Source organism: Typopeltis vanoorti, chromosome 19 (genome assembly GCF_054136105.1).
Source record: "Typopeltis vanoorti isolate ZY-2024b chromosome 19, IOZ_Tvanoo_1.0, whole genome shotgun sequence".
Lineage (NCBI taxonomy): Eukaryota > Metazoa > Arthropoda > Arachnida > Uropygi > Thelyphonidae > Typopeltis > Typopeltis vanoorti.
In genome coordinates, this window is record NC_143567.1 from 60,381,412 (window position 1) to 60,399,520 (window position 18,109).

Below are 18,109 nucleotides of genomic sequence, written 5' to 3' on the forward strand. Positions count from 1 at the left end.
CCCAGACTAGTTTCAACCTTTATTGAGGTCTCTTCAGTGGGAGCTAGGCGCAAGTGGGATGACCTTGCTAATGCTTCTGCCTTGGTATCTCCACTTGGGCCTGGCTCCCACTGAAGAGACCTCAATAAAGGTCGAAACTAGTCTGGGTAGTGGCCCTTCCCTTGATGCATAACATTATACATATCCACAAGGAGATGTGTTTTGCATTATGGGAGATACTGAGATAGGAGTGATGTTAGCTTGCTCCACCTTTGCAAGGAGTCGCCCAGTGTTGTACTACTTTGTCCCAGTCCTGAAGATACTTTCAGGTGCAAACTTTGTTTGCACACACTTGGATAAAGGATTAAACTAAATTTATTATAGTCCGACCAAGTGAAAAATAAACTTTCAACATCCATAACATTTTTGGTAAGTTAAAAATTAACTGATCTATTTCCGTCCTATTTGTTTTTTTTTTTATTATTTTTTTCAAAAAAAGGGGGGCCAAAAATAAAATCTTACACAGCATCCATGAAAAGATAGTTATGACACTTCTTGTGCTACTATTAGAATGAATACTCTGAATCTTTGAAATGACTGCCATTATCCAAAATTTCAGACCATGCAGTGATCTGCAAATTAAGACTTATGCAAATTTATCCAAGTCTGCAGTTTGTCTTGTTGAGCAACCCATTAACAGGGCTTAATTCCATTTTTTCTACAAGTTCTGCCCCTTTTCAAATTCACGGTACATTATTTGCTAGATTTACTGTTTAATGGCCTATATGAAGTTTATCTAAACACCCACATAAAACAACAATCAAATTATTTTATTAAATACTTTTTTGATGTATAGAAGGAGATCTGGAAAGTTCTGATAAACACCTAGAACAAAAATGTTATTAAAGCAACTGATATAACCACAGGAAAGAACATAAGTTACCTTCATAGCTCTGCTACTAGTATGTTCTTTCTTGTGGTTATTATTATTATTACTATTATGATTACGTAACACCTCCAAGGAGTCCAAAGACTCATCGAGAGAGGGCACCCACTCCACAACTCTCCACCTCCACCAACTACGATGAAACGCAACTGCCATCATAATCTATACCAACACCATCTACCGCCCACCACCATCACCACTAGTATTTTCACAGACAATCAAAAACATCCAGGCACATGGTGGGATTCGAACTCGCAACCTTTTGGCTGGAGAGCGTATATGCTAACCACTCGGAAAGCCTGGCTGGCTTATATCAGTTGCTTTAATATCATTTTTATTCTAGGTGTGATTAGAACTTTCCACATCCCCCTCCCCATACATATTATTATTATTATTATTATTATTATTATTATTATTATTATCTAAGACCCAATGGAGTCAAAGCCTCATCTAGGAGGTCCTTTTATCAAACACACAGCTCATCATACCGTGCTTTAAACACACTCAAATTCTCTGCAGACAACACACTCTCAGGTAAAGCATTCCAATCATTCACAACTCTGCATGAAAAAAACCTGCTTCTCACTACCCCTACTCACACCCTCCTTATACAGCTTCCAGGGATGACCTCTGGTTCTCCCCTGATCTCCCACTATTTTCTGTAGAACCTCTCCAGCATTGATCCTATAACAATCCCTTAATAACTTGTAGGTCTCTATCATATCTCTCCTCCTCCTCCTGTCCACCAGACTCCGCAAGTTGAATCTCCTCAATCTTTCCTCATACTCAAATTACAGAGGTTAGAAACTACCTTAGTCAGTCGCCTCTGGACCCTCTCCACGTCTCTTCATCCTTTTGAAAACCAGGTGACCAAATTTGGGCACAATAGTCTATGTGTGGCCTAATCAAAGCCTTATACAATGGAATCTCCCTACTTCTACAAGTCAGTGTCCTCCGCATCATTCCCAGAAGCCTTTGTGTTGTCTTCACAATTTTGTCTATGTGTCCCCTAAATTTCAGATCCTTATCCACTATCACCCTCCCCCCTAGATCTCTTATTTCCTCCACCTCCGACAATATATCCTCACCAATCATAAATTCTGCATCCCGTTTTTGTTTTCCAAATTTTAAAACCTTACATTTTGCAACATTGAACTTGCATCCCCATTCCCATGACCAATCACTCAATTTATTCAAGTCTTCTTGTAAAGCCACAACATCTTCTCTACTCTTCATGGTTTGTCCCAACATTGCATCATCTGCAAACAACTGAATATCTCCATCCAAATCTTCACCAATATCATTAATACACAAATTAAACAGCAATGGCCCTGAAACAGACCCCAGAGGCACAGCACTAGCAACTTTCCTTTTCCTGGATATTCCCCCCCCCCCCATACACAACTTGTTGATACCTATCAGATAGCCAGTCTCCAATCCAATGCCCCAATCTAATATCCAACCCCATCTACTCCAGTTTCACTATCAACTTATCATGTGGTAATCTATCAAAAGCCTTTCCAAAATCTAAGTATATTACTGTGTATCCTTTTCCTCTGTCCATGGAAGCAGTCACTTTATTGTAATAAGTAAGTAGATTACTAAAACATGACCTCCCTTTAGCAAATCCATGCTGTCCATCAAAGATAATACCATTGTTGTCAATCCAATTCTGGATCCTAGTTCTCACAAGCTTCTCCAACAACTTAACTACAACACCTGGTACACAGATAAGTCTATAGTTTGATGCTTAAGTTCTATCACCTCCTTTATGAAGTGGTTCGATCTTGCCCTCCTTCCACTCCTTAGGAACTTGACCGAGTGCAAGACTCATATTAAAATAACATGTCAAAGCCAGTGTCAACTCCCTGGTACATTCATTCAGAATGTGTAGTGATATATTATCAAGTCTCACAGCCTTATTTACATCTAGTTTGCTCAACTCCACATACACTTCTTGCTCACTTGGTCCGTCTCTCTTCCCCATCATCAACTGCTCTCAATCTCTCCATGAAGTCACATTCACAAGATTGAAAGACCTTTATGAACTGCTCATTATGTATCTCCACCACACCTGCAACAGCTGTCTTTATACCATTTTCTCCAATCAATGTCATCCTTACATAATCATTCTTTCTTTTGGTGGCTACATATCGAAAGAACTTCTTAGGATTCTTTTTGGCTTCATTAGCTAACTACTGTTCATACCTCTCTCTGGCTACCCTCACCAACCAAATCACCTGCCTTGCCTGGTCTTTGTAGTCCTCATGGAATTAGTTATTTCCACTTCTCTTATGCTGCCTCCATAATGCCCTTTTTCTCTGTATCGCATGCTTAATCTCTTTATTCATCCATTTCATACCTACCTTATTTAATCTTCTCACCCTTGGAATACGTTTAGACATTGCATCTACTAGATAATTTTTGAAAATCCCCCCAGCTGCATTGATCTCTTTTCCAGCAAACTCCACATTCCATGCTACACAGTGGCGGCCGGTGAAAATTTAAGTGGGAGTGCTGCATATACAAAATAAAATTTTAAAAAATTATTTTTTTCCTAATCAGTAACCAATTTATTAATAAATAAATTTACATGTTAAAAAATTGCTTTAGTAAAAATATTTCACCCTCACCACTTACAAACACCAATAATAAAAGTTTGATATATCACAGAAATAATGCTCATTGATACACGAACGGAAGCATCGATACACTGCCCAAACGAGCAGTGTCAAGCGTAAACGAATATCGGCCTAGTCTAGCTGCAATTGGCGCGATCATTCTCGCACTGCGTTAGATCGCAGTGCATTTGTTTTGTGTAACGATAATTGAAAAAATATAATTCTTTTCACATTTTCAACAGTGACACTTGTCATAATTCAGCCTTGTATCTATAATAAATAAATAATTATATGTCATTTTAAAAGAATAAAATAAGATTTGAAAAAAATAGTTCACCCTCACCATCAATAAAGAATAAAGCACACAAGCATACACTGCCCAAAGAGCAGTGTCAGATTCACTAGTTACATGCAATGAGAAGCAAACGAATATCGGCGAGTCTGGCTGCGATTGGTTGAACATGATATAACGTGATTTCTGACACTGCGTTAGATCGCAGTGTATCTGTTTCGTAATCTAAAGTGTTAATCGAACAATTCTAATTATTAACTATTCAATCACTATCGAAACATAAGCTGTAACCTTTAACAGGTTGTATTGCATTTATATAATGCTGTAAGCATTGTCATTATTTATAAACACAAACAAAATTTAATTTTTTCATTTTTTCCTTGGGGGTGATGCAGTGTCGCAGTGCTTATGTACGGCCTGCCACTGATCCTACACCTGCAAGCTGTCTCCTGAGATCCTCATAATCACCTCCCTTGTAGTTCCACATATAGCCTTTTCTTACAGAGGTCCTCACACTGCTGGCAACCACCCAGGTAATCAACTCATGGTCACTCTCACCAATTGGTGGGTGATCTGACACTTCATTTAGAATTACATCCTCTGATGAGATGATCAAATCCAAGACCCTCAATCCTTGCGTGCCTTCTGTTACATACTGTGTGAGGTAGTTATCCTTCAAAAACTCAAGAAACACATATTCTTTATTTCCAGTTGCTATCCCATCATTCCAGTCTATATTGCCATAATTAAAATCGCCCATAATGATCACTCTTTTCTTATTTGCTTGGCTAATTTGATTATACATTTCATAGTCACTACCATCCACATTTCCTAGTCTATAACAGCATCCAACCAAGTATTTCATTCCATTCACCTCTATCTCATACCATACTGCCTCAAAACCACTGACACTATTTCCCTCTTGCAGCTCTACTTTGTATGGTCATAACTCATTCTCCATCATCAATAGCATTCTCCCTCCATTTTTAACCCTTCTATCCTCACGAAACACATCATATCCTTCCATCTCTATTCCTGTCAGGATGTCTTCCTCATCTTACCATGTCTCACTTATTCCAAGAATTTTTGGGTGAACAGACTCGATTAGTGCCATCATTTCATCTGCCTTGTTTCTTCCACTTCTAGTATTTGTATATAAACACAACAGCTCATTCCTGGATCTACAGCTAGTTCTACTGACATGGCAAGATCACACTCATTCGATGTGATCTTGCCATGCTCGACTGGGGCCATTTCCCTTTCTGCTTATTCATTTTAGAATCCTCTTCAATTCCAACTGTTTCCTCATATAATGATTTTTATATCTTAAAAATTGTCTACATTATAAATAACTTGCCTATACATTTCTTTTCATCAATGTATCTCTTTGTTGATGTTATTACATTCCATACGATGAAACAATGTTCAATATTTTTTATATCCTTTATAGAGGGGTGATATGATTGAGACTTTTAAACTGTTGAGAGGTGGTTACAGGGTTGACACTGGGGAGTTCTTTCACTTGGTTGAACAGCGGGAAGGAGTCATGACAAGAGGCCATCCCTGGAAGTTACGAAAGGAAACTGTGAGAAAGAGGGTGATGAGTGGTTTCTTTACATGGAGGGTGGTTGAACCATGGAATGCATTGCCTGATGGAGTGGTGAGAGCGAAAACGGTCAATGCATTTAAGGAGTGGTATGATAGACTTTGTGTTTCCTAGGAGGGACCTCCCTCGATGAGTCTTGATAGACTTGTGTTTCTTAGAAAGGACCTCCCATGATGAGTCTTTTGACTCCATGGAGGCCTGAAAAAAAAAATAATAATAAAACAGTTTTATAGTTTCATCCTAGTAGGCACCAAAATATGACCAAGAAAAAGATATCTAAATCTTGATTTTGAATTGAGTTGCTTTTATTATTATTATTATTATTATTATTATTATTATTATTATTATTATTATTCTGGCCTCTATGGAATCAAAAGACTCATCATGGGAGGTCCTTCAGGAGTTTTTTTTTTTTTTTTTTTTTTAAACCCAATTCCATTAAATAATAATGGTGAGTGGTTTCCCCAAAATTTTTGCTTGGGGAAAGTTGGGCAGTAATCTCATTTTGCACCTGCACTATTTGCATAAGAATTTACAAAACACTGGAGGGAACATTTTTGGTGATTACAGTAAATAATTTCCCATTAGCATAGAATTGTTCCTTGTTGAAATTAAAATTATTTCAATTAGCAATTTATTAGTGGAGATTACCTTTATATCTTTTTCTGACCAATTTCCAAGTACATCATATACACTACCAGCATCATTAATAGTAATGAAGAGTCCCCTATTAGGAAGATAAATAGCATTAAATAGTATTAGTGAGTGCTCATAATACTGCAAAATACATTGTTTTATTCAGGCTATTTCAAACAAAGAAACAAAGAATCAAAAGATACAGCACCCATCATCCTAGAGGAACAAGTAATCCTTTTACTTAATCAAATGAAATCATCAGTAGCATCTGGAATTAAAGAAATACCCTTAGAGCTCTATAACAATGGTGGACTTGATCTAATTAAACAACTAACCAAACGACATAGCATCCACTTTCCCAATGTGTTCAGATGATGACCAAAAATAGTCGAAACGGACCACACCCCGTCAACCCCCTTTTCCCCTTCCCCCTCCCTATATAAAAAATCAACCCTGTCACCTTTTCCCCACCCTAAATAACATAATAATATAATATATATGTTTATATATATATATTACTGAAAAAAAAACCCGGGTTTTTCTAATTTAATTCTCCCAAATTGCCTACACCCCCCCTCCACACACTCAGTAGTTTTTGGACATCGCAGAAAGAAGAAAAGCCGCAACACCCAGAAAAAGGTATGTGTAAATTTCTCTTCCTTATGCTACATATACTTTTTGGTATATTCACATCTACAATGCCCTAAGAATCCATGAGTAAATAGCCAATGACATTTAAACAGGGGCACTCCTAAACTGAAGCAGGCGAAATAGCCGTAATTATAATAGTTTACTAAGAGGAGTAACATGGGAGTTTTCCCAGAAATAATATACATAACTAACCAAACTTTTCAATAATATTCTTTTCACTGGGACTATCCCAAATGACTGCAAAATAGGCAAAATCTTCAATATACATAAAAAAGGTGATGTTCAAAAATGTATCGATTATAGACCAATTGCTCTTCTTTGCCACTCTTACAAAATCTTTGTAAAAATACAGAATCATCTAAATAATATTTAAAGAACTAAATAACACTGTGCTCAAATTTGGTCACCTGGTTTTCAGTGATGTAGAAACAATGGAGAGAGCCCAGAGATAAGTGACTAAAACAATGTCAGGATGTTGGAATGCTGGCTATGAAGAGAGGTTGAAAAAATGTGGATTGCAGAGTTTGGTGGATAGGAGGAAAAGAGGTGATGTGATAGAGACATTTAAGTTGAGAGAATTTTATCAGATTAATTCAAATGGGATTATAAAAAGAGTAGAAGGCAAAAGGGGAAAAAACCAGAGGCCATCCCTGTAAGTTATTTAAGAATGTGGTGATGAGGGGTATGAGGAGTAGATTTTTTACATGGAGAATTGTCAATGAATGGAACACATTACCAGAATATGTTGTTAATGCAAGGAGTGTTAAGGATTTTAAGATTCAGTATGATAAATATGTTGTCAATTGATGAATCTCTCACAATGAGTCTGCCAACTCCATGGAGGGTGTAATAATAATAATAATAATAATAGAAGAAGAAGAAGAAGAAGAACAAGTTTGCTTTAAAAAAAACAGGTCATCAAATGACCATATCTTTATTCTTCATAGTCTGGCCAAAATTGCATGGGACAAGGGGGAAGAGAGACCTTTATTTTGCTGGATTTTAAACACACATTTGATTCTATCAATAAAGGAAAACTCAAATATTAACAAAGAAAAACATAGACTTTGAAATACTGAGATTTGTTTCAAACTACTATTAGAATACAAGTGCAGTAGTTCAATATAAAAATATCACAACAGAAAACTTGAAATTAAATGACGAGTTATGCAAGATGCCCACTCTCTCCATGCCTTTTAACATTTTTATCCAAAAATTCATTAAAAAAGCACTGTCTTCAACAAAAGGAGTAAAATTCAATGGAAAACCAATCACACATATTGTATATGCAGATGATGTGATCTGCACATAAATCTGATATGATCTGCATAAAAAGTAAGATTAGTAATCTGACTTTTTTATAATGAAGTGAGTTGAGTCTAAGCAGTATGGAGCTAAGTCTAGCAGTATCACCGAGTAGCTATTTCCCAGTGATAGACGTTCCAAAGGCATACGACTGGATTTCACACAGAACTCTGTTGCATAAATTGAAGTAAATGGGGTTGGATATGAATCTGGTGATTTGGTTAGAGGGTGGCTGCTGGATATATTGAAGACTGGTTTATGGATGAGTTGAACCAAGGAGAAGGTAGGTGACCTATAGTGTACCACAGGGCTCAGGGATATAGGAAATGATTTGACATAAAATATTCAGTTGTTTGCTGATGACGCAAAACTGGGAAGAGTGATGGTAAATGAAGGTGCTCTAGATATCCTGCAGAAAGTCTTACATAGACAAGCAGAATGGGTAAAGGTAAATGGCTGCCAGTTTAATGTGGCCAAGTGTAAGGTGATGATTCACTTTGGAAAAAAAAAGAGATTATAAACTGTGTACTATATTGATGCTGAACTACAGGAAACTGATGAGGCTAAGGACTTGGGGGAATGATTGTGGACAGGGAATTGAAGTTTAGAGTGTATATAAGGCTTTAACAATGCCGCAACTGGACTACTGCACACAGATCTGGACACCCAGATTCTGTGGAGATTAAGAAGTGGTGGAGAGGATCCAGAAGCAAGTAACAAAGATTGTGAAAGGTTTATGGAATGCTCCCTATTAGAATAAATTGATGGTGCGTGGACTTTGAAAACTAGCTGATAGGCAAACAAATCAGAAGTATATAAGTTATTTATATTATCGAGACCAAAGACTTCTTTCAGTACATGACATTAAGGGAGAGAACAAAGGATCACCCATGGAATTGTGTAGGCATGTGGTTAGCAAGAGTGCTAGGACTAGATTTTTTTGCTTGGAGGGTGGTGAATGGGTGGAATGAATTTCCAGAATTATTTCTAGTATCTGACATTTGTCAGATACACTAGAAATAGGTGAAATATTAAGAATCACTTCATGGAGAAGAACATCAGTTCTTTGGATCCCAAGTTGGAATTAGATGAAATGACAGAGATGGATAAGTCAGAAATATTAAAGTTACTCCAAGAGTTTGATGCAAATGCAGCAGTGAGATTAGATGGGATATCACCATAGGTGCTAAAGAATGTGCAAGAGAATCAGTAAAATTATTATCCTAGTTATTTTAAGTCGACACAAATACAATTTCTAATTGGTGATAGGAAGACAAGATCATCTCATTACATAATAAACTCAGTGGGAGCAAGATCTCACATAACCCTCATGGAGTCAGGCTAGTGGTAGAAGGTTAATATATGTTACTCACTGAGTAACATATATTAAAACTTAAATTCATTCCTACTCCTAGCATTTCAACACATTCTAGCAATGCATTCCACTTACTCAACACTTTAAAATATTTACCTTTTCACGATACTTTTACACAATTTCCAGAGATGACTGCTCATTTTCATCTCTTGCACTTCACTCTATGTAAAATCCCTTCAGTATTAATCCTTTAAAATCTACTCACCAATTTAAACATTATCGTATCACTTTTTTCTGTATATCCAGTGAACTCTACAATTTTCACTGCCTTAACCTTTCCCTATAAACAATATTCCACATTCTGATATATCACTCATCTCTAGATCCAGTAAGATGTGACAAGAGTTTTCCCACAATGGAAACTAGGTGACCAAATTTGAACACAACAGTCCATGTGTTGTGGCCTGATCAAGACTTTGTATAGTAGTATAACTACCTCCTTTTCTCTACTTATCAGTGTACTCCTTATCACAGCAGTAGCAATGTGCTGTATAATTTTGTAGCATGTCGTTTGAACTTCTGAATACTGTTTAACCATTTACTCTAATCCTGAATCTCAACCACCTGGAGCAGAGTCCCATTGATAACAGTACACAACGTTCTGCTTTCCAAACTAAAATCATTGTCTGATTCTCAGGCTCAGCTTCCTTATTTCGGATACTTATTACATTAACATACAAGCATACAGTGCTATTCTCTTGGAGACCATCACACCAACTATCTCTCCTTGCTCTAGATGCTATATCTCACTCCACACACTCTGACCACTCATTTACACATTCCCTATTTACTGATTCATTCATTTTGTTAGTCAGTGCTTCCCATGTTTCTCATCCACCCCTTCCTCTCTCTCATACTGAACAGCAGTTGCTCCAAATATTCTATACCAAACCCATATAAATGCAGTCCATCTAGCTTAAATCATTTCTTTCTGTTAGTTACACTGCATATCTTCCTGTTTCACTGCATACATTCGCAAATTCCACACTTTGGACATTCACTATCTTACAGTAGTCAGCTATCATACAATTCATAATCTCTGCTCTCTTTCTCAACTTATTGTCATAGCTATATGAAACATTCACGACTTTTATATTATTATTATTATTATTACATGACACCTCCAGAGAGTCCAAGGGACTCATCGAGGGAGGGCATCTACTCTACAACTCTGTCTCCACCACTCAATCCACCACCAACTACAAAGAATCACAACTACCATCATCATCATCTACACCAGGGGTCTTCAACCTTTCAGACAGTGTGGGCCGCATTAAAAATTTCAATGAAGCATGCAGGCCACTAAGCTATACTGTAGTATTTCAAATTGTAAGATGCTTTCCAGTTCACAAGGAATGCTGTGCCTTTGATACTTTACATAAAATCCTATAAAAATAAACAAACTCAACTTTAAGAGCCTAGGTAGGAGTTGAGTTCATGATAAGTAAATACAATCAATACTTGAAAAAAGATAATTTAATGAAGAAAACATTCATTTTTTACAATGTCAATGGGAAACTTAACAATACTTTTCCTTGGCCAGCTTGTCGATGTTGGCATCAATGTTGGAAGTCACTATGTGTAGAGTATTCTAGAGATGTTGGTCCGTAATATGAGTTCTTGTCTTGGACTTCACATGCTTCATTCTGGAGAAGAACTGCTCACATAAGTATGTGCTTCCTAATAAAGCACACATCTTCAAAGCATGCTGGCGAAGATTAGGAAATGCATCCTCAGAAATGTAGTCTTTATAAAATGTAAGCAAGTGCACATGAATAATTTTTCTCTCAAAGAGGAGTTGTTTTGGAGCTCAAGCAGCACCATTTGTACTAGCATTTCGGCAGCATTGACACTGAATGGCATTGAAAATAAATCTAAAGAAGACTGTTGGTTATGGAAATCACTAAATCTCTCTTCGAACTCACTTCGCAACACAGCTAATTTTGTAATGTATTCATCAAGAGACAAATAGTTGGATTCAGCGAGAAGCTGAAAATCAGTTAAGTATTTTTTTTTGTGAGTTGTGCCTCCCAAAATTTGAGCTTGGCCACAAAAGCTTTGATGTGATCAAACAGAGTGTGCACCAGTTGATCTTTGGATTGCAGCCGCGTATTTAGGTCATTCATATGCAACGAGATGTCGGTCATAAAGGCAAAGTCTGTCATCCACTTCGGCTCATTGAATTCTGCAATTGGCTTCCCCTTGGTTTGCATAAACTGCACTATTTTGCTTCTTAAGTCAAAGACTCTTTTAAGAACCTTCCCTCTGCTCAACCAATGCACACCACTATAACAAACCACATTGCCGTGATCTGCTTCGCACTCTTGGGTCAAAAACTCTTGGCATTGACGATGATTCAATCCTCTTGCCCTAATAATGTTGACAGCAGTCACAATAACTTTCATGACATTCTCAAATCCAATAGTTTTTCATGCACAAATTCTCCTGGTGGATTAAACAACGGTAATGGACAAAATCTTTTCCTTCTAATTCCGGTTATTTCCATAGCAACGCAGCAAACCCTTTGTTCTTTCCCACCATTGCAGGGGCACCATCAGTTACCACACTCTCGAGGTTCGTTAAGCTGAGGTTGAAACACTGGAACATTTTCTTGGTGGCTTCAATAATATAGTGCCTTTAATCTTTCCCTTCATAGGTACAAGTGCTAGCAGTTCTTCTGTCACAGTGAATTGTTGATCAATGTGACGGACAAAGATAGCCAGTTGTGCTGTATCCTTCACATCTGTGCTCTCATCTAAAGCAAGAGAATATGATGTAAATTAGGATGACCATTTTTTTTAAAATTCCTTCAATGTTATTGGCAAATTCTTCAACATGTCATGCTACAGTACATTATTTGGGCAAGTGTTTAAAAACCAAGAAGGCTTTTGATTTTTTAGCAATTTTTTCAGCTATTACATAACTTACTTTGAAGCACATATTGCTCTCTTCCCTCTGCCTTTTAAACTTATCCTGCTGGCATTTTAAATCAATTTGGAGATGGTTCACTTTGTCCACACGAAGCTGCCCTTGAAGGTGATCGAAATTGGACACGTGGTTTGTCTCATAGTGTTGTTTTATATTGTATTCTTTTGATACTGACACTGACTCACAACAAATCAAACACACTGGCTTATCGTCGATCGGTACAAAAAAGTACAAATTGGTCCACTTTTCATTAAAAACCCAACAAGAATCACTTGATTTACACTTTTTACTCGTAGACGACATAGTGATGGATGGTGAACCCAAAAAATGGTCCAAAATAGCCGTGTACCAGTTATTATCCACTGAATATGTCTCACACTAATGAAATAAGTCTGGCAATATAAAACCACAATAGGCTATGGCTGACACGATGAACCTGCATGTAGGTGAAAGTAAAGAAAACCCATCATCGGTATTGAAAAATAAAAGGAATCAGACTGCCCCTGCAGAGAAGAAAAAGAGAGGTGAGGGAGTGACAGTGCGATTGAGGTGGGGTGAGGGTAAGGAATGACATGGGAAGGGCAGATGGGGAGGTGGGGAAGAGGGGAGAAGAAGAAAAATATGCCTCAGCTCATAATACACATCTTTCTAGCTCAATGCTATCAGATGATAAACTCTTTTCACCAGCACCTCAGGTCTGTCTCTGATGGAAACGACTACAAAGGTAACTAGTGCCCAGGAGATCCGCTCCTTCAGGGCAGACCACCTCGAGTAGGCCTGCGCTGCCTGGGTTCTTTGTCTGAGTTACCTCTGTGGGAGACCATGGAACTGAATAGATCATATAAGTGGAACTCATAGGGGATGCAAAGACCAGAAACATTGCTAGAAGTCGAGATACTGCTGCAGATGGAGATGTTAGAGCAGCAGCAAACAGAACTTGATGGTGTGATTTCTGTTAGTACACAGGATGGGAGGTGTACACCACTTGTTAAATCCAGTGTCACCCAAAGCCTCTCTCTCTCTAGATGTAGAAATCTCCTCAAAGAGCTGTAGAACTTATAGAGGATGACTCGAGAGACTTCAAACAGACTTGGAGGATTAGTAGAGATGGAGAATTTCTTCCTTACCTTCCAGATGTGGTATTTCAATTCACTGATGAAGAATATCAGTAACTTATGCTTGCTGCTTGGAGGAGAGTGAGAGCTGTCCGTTTGACCAGTCCTTGAGACTCTCGACTGTTGTGTTTATTAGATGTTAAATGTCGAGGATGGGCTGTGCAGCAAATGGGACCAAGATGGTGAGGGATGTTGTTTAGGTCCCAGACTCCATACATCTTGATCTTAGTTTTGTCGGGGTTGTATGTGAACTCTGACACTTTGAACTCCTCTAAAATGTTAAAGAAGTTCCGTATGGAGTCCTTGTCCCTGAGGGTGCCCACCATGTCATCCACATAAGCTATTCCTTTGGAGTCATCCGTGGTGAGCGGTAGTGGAATCCCTCTGACGACACGTGAGCTGTTAACTGCCTATAGGAATAGCTCAAGGGCTAGTGCAAAAAGCAGCAGACTGGGGGGGGGAACCTTGTTTGACCCCTTTCTGAATGTTAATGGGGGTCTGATAAGTGTCTGTTGATGAGGAGGTGGGGAGAGCTGTTGTTGTAGCCTCCTCTAATGATGGAAAGCAGTCCACTGCTGACTCCCACTTTCTCCAGGATGTCGAAAAGAAAGGAGTGCCATCTGCTGTCAAATGCTCAGTTGAAATTGGTCAACAATGCCATTGAGTAGTTCTTGAGGTCAACCAGATGTAGCAGTTCTCAGATGAGGATGAGATTGAACTCCATCAATCAGCCAGGAACACCATACACTTGTGTGCTGTTGATGATGTACCTCATCCCCAGCTTGAGTCTGCCATTGCGAACGTGGGCAAGGATCTTGTAGTCTGTGTTCGACAGACTGATGGCCTCCAGTTCTTGATGTTAGTTGGATCCCTGTTAGCCTTAGAGATGAATACTGTGTGGCATTCCACGAATTCGTGCGGCACGTTTCCGGTGTTGCGGAAGTTGTTAAATAACACCACGAGAATGGGAAGGATGAAATCCCAGGCTTTACGATAGAGTTCTATGCCTAGTCTGTCTGGCTCAGGCACTTTCTTCATTCAGCATTGTTTGAAGGCTAATGTTACTTCGGCTGCAGTTATTGGTTGATCCAACCCTGCCTGGATGTGCACAGGGAAGGGTACCCCCCAGGATTACTCCTGTTCCAACAGGAGTAATCCTGGTGGTACTGTTGTCCTGATAGATGGGTGTAATACCCCCCCCAGAAGTCCTTCAGGATGTTGGGTGTTGTGGTGTATGTACACCTGCCTTCATTGATGGTGGTGATGATTCGCTCCTGTCGAAAATTGATGTAGCACCTGTTGTAAAACGTGGCTGACCGCCTATCTTCCGAGCACAGGTGGTGTCTGATCTGCATATTCTATTCTTCCACCTGTTTCTGTCTCTCCATTTCGATGTCGAGATTAATGTCACGGATGGCATTGAGACATGGAAAGCCTTAGCATTGGCTGGCCACCAACCAGCTTCTTTCTTTGTATAGATCAAGGAGCCAAGATTTTCTGAGGAAGGCACATTCTTGGCCCCAATTAATCATGTTCTGTTTGATGGTAGTTTTCAGTTGTGCCCACATGTCCCAGTCCCAGCCAGAAGTGCTCCAGGTGGAGCACAGTTGGTGAAGCTTGGCCGAGAACAGGGACAGGAAGTCTAGTGATAACTTCCAGGAGCCTGGACCAACTTCTACTGATTCTGAAGGATGGTACATGAGAACAAGAACAATAAGTTTGTAGTCTGAGATGGTAGAATTGATTTGAACGTGACTTATTGCCTCGGCTCTCAAAACAAGGGATGGTGACAGGTAGAAGTGGTCGAGCCGATTCTCTGACTTGTCCACGTTGATGGAGATGATTTGTAGTAGAGGTTCGGTGTAGTGGTTGAGACAGTTGTAGGTGTCCTCCCGCAATGAGTCATCGGACTCCTTGGAGGTGTCAGGAATAATAATAATAATAATCCCAACAGTGGGGGTTGTAAGCCCTTCAGATGTCTGTTAGTTGGAGATTCCTGAGGTGAATTTCCAGATGTCTGTAGCCAGCAGTGCCTGAGTTGGGATTATCCCCTACTTTATCCCAGGCTGGATACACCAAGTAATTGAAGTCCCCCCCATCAGGATGACATGATGAGCACTGTTCATGTGGGTGTCGAGTAACTGGAAGAATCTAAGTCTTGATGTTGAGTCTGCCAAGGCGTAGATGTTGATGTACCTGGTGGTACAGCCCCGGTACTTCCAGTTGATGACGAGAACTCTCCCTTCTGCATCCCTCTGGATGTTATGGAAGGCTCTGAGGAGGGGGGCTGGCATAAGTACCCCTACCCTGGGGCTGTGTCTTGTGCTGAAGCTCCAGAAAGATGTTAAGGGGCACTTATGGCTCAGTTCCTGCATGTCCCTGTAGTGGAAAAAGTGTCTCTTGCAGGAACAAGAGAAGGATGTTGAATGCTAGCATTAGCTTTGACATCTCGTCCTGTTTAGATGGTGACAAGAGCCCTCGGACGTTGAGTGAGGTAATACAGAAGGGGGTGGTGGCATTATGATGTTACGAGATGTTACACTTGGCCTAGGTCTTTGATCTTCAGTTGTTTGACATAGTTGATCAAAGAGTCTATGCATAGGAGGGAGGCAGAATATCCAGCCCCCTGCAGACTGGCTTCTAGCTTTGCACACGAGCTTGAGAGAACCTCGAACTCATGATGACTATTTTCGATCTTAAAACTGGTGATTTTGTTATTTGCTACTTTATAGCCGTAGCAATTGAACTTGGAGCCAGTGTATTTTTAATTTTGTTTTTGATACTTTCTTCTCTTCGAGGAGGGGTTTCCACCTCCATTTCGGACTCAGATATTGTTGTGTCCGTACTTCATTTGGAGTGGCTTCAATGTTTCTTCGGAGGGAAGCCTCTTCTTTGGTGGTTCCTTGGGGGGATAGAAGTTGTTGTTCCCCTCCTCCATTTTCGTTTCTTGTGCAGGGGGATGCTGGCTACTGTGGGGGGGTGGTCTTGTGAACATCTTCAACAGATGAAATCACCTCTGATGTTGTAGAGGGGGTTGGGAGCTGGTGTTGTGCAGACCTTATCTTCATCTGTTGCCTCAGCTGTCGGCTGTTCTTCCATAGATGGTGGTAGTAGTGCAGAAGTAGCTGAGGGGGGGGGGAACTTCCTTCAGCTGATGTTGTTGCTGAGGGGGGAAACAGTTTCTTCCCCGATGTTGTTGCTGAGGGGGGAAAACAGTTTCTTCCCCGATGTTGTGGCTGAGGGAAAACAGTTTCTTCAGCTGATTTTGTGGCTGAGGGACGTTTTTTAATTTTCTCCAAGGCTACTTGCACAAAAGATTTCTCCCCACTGGTGGTAGGTAGTTCCAAAAATTCACCTGCATCTCTTACAGGTTGTGGGTAAATGGTTCAATCAGTGCCCCCGCCCTCTCTACGAATGTGTGCAGAGGACAAGATGTTATTTTGTGCTTGATGTTGCTGCACTTTTGGCAGGGGGGTGTGGGCAATTGAAGCACTTGGCTCAGAGGCAATCACTCAATCACTGCCTAGATGTTTGGTCGAGCCATACCGCAGACACTGTCTCTGTACCCCGGGGTAGTTAACCATGACATGCGACATGCCAATGGTGAGAAGGTTAGGCACTGGTTGTCGCATGTCCATGGTAAATGTTACCTCACCAGAGTACTAAGAAGGGTCCTTCTTAGAGATGCTCTTCTTTATATTACTCACCTTATCCCATTTACTGAATGTTTGGATTAGCACATTGTCCCAGCTTCGAGACATTCCATAGGAAAGTGGTCAATTCTCAACCGTCGTCGCACTTGTGACCCTAGACAGGGAAACCCTCTAGAAGTTTGTCTCTCGATGCCACATTTTTAACAACAATTAGAAATCATCCTCCACCATAGGGGACGATTTCTAATAAGAAGTAGATGTTCTGAACTCCTATTAGCTCTTTAAGGGTCTTGAGATGAGTACTCAGGGGGTCCTCCAACCCTAGAATCTCCACTCCTAAGGTCCTGGTCCTGGGAGGACAGGGATCATTTTACTCATATCTGGTCTTTGCGGAAAAAAAAAAAAAAACAGAAAGAAATTAAGAGTCGTAAGACTCTAATCCCGTAGCACTATAAAGCGCTACCAGCAGGTTAGTAGTTAGTAATACCAAACAAACAAACAAAAAAAAACGCAATATAACAACATTAGTAAATCTTATATTAAGCAAAAAATATATATATATACATATATAACAAGTGAGCAAGCAGATCAAAAATGCAGCATGCATGCGCTTCTGCGCTAATATCCTACTGTTCACGACTTGACTGACTGACTGTGGATGAGATCCTCTTGTATTTATATGAAAATAACGAAGTATCGAGAACCTTCGAGATGTATCTGGAAGGCACTAGACTTAAACGAACTATTGCTTCAGCCATCTACCTGCAACATTAGTACTAGTACTTAGGTACTGTTTGGTGCTGGTAGATGGCTGAAGAAGCATGTCTATTTAATATTTATTTTTATCAGATTTTATGTAAAGTATCAAATGCACAGCATTCCTTGTGAATCTGGAAAGCATCTTACAATTCTAAATACCACAGTATAGCTTAGTCGCCCCGCAGGCTTCATTGAAATTATTTTTTATTTAATCGCGTTTTAATGTTAAGTAGTTATTTTTTC

At 39.6% G+C, this 18,109-nt stretch overlaps 1 protein-coding gene across 2 annotated transcripts in view; it reads right to left on the minus strand.

Moving 5' to 3' along the window:
* LOC150096158 (NADP-dependent malic enzyme-like) overlaps positions 1-18,109 on the minus strand; it is a 272,304-nt gene that overhangs the window by 170,516 nt on the left and 83,679 nt on the right. For both annotated transcript variants that reach the window (XM_090409458.1, XM_090409457.1), the window contains one exon: positions 6,096-6,171. In XM_090409458.1, coding sequence (XP_090265584.1) covers positions 6,096-6,171 — 76 coding nt within the window. The remainder of the gene's footprint in view (positions 1-6,095; positions 6,172-18,109) is intronic.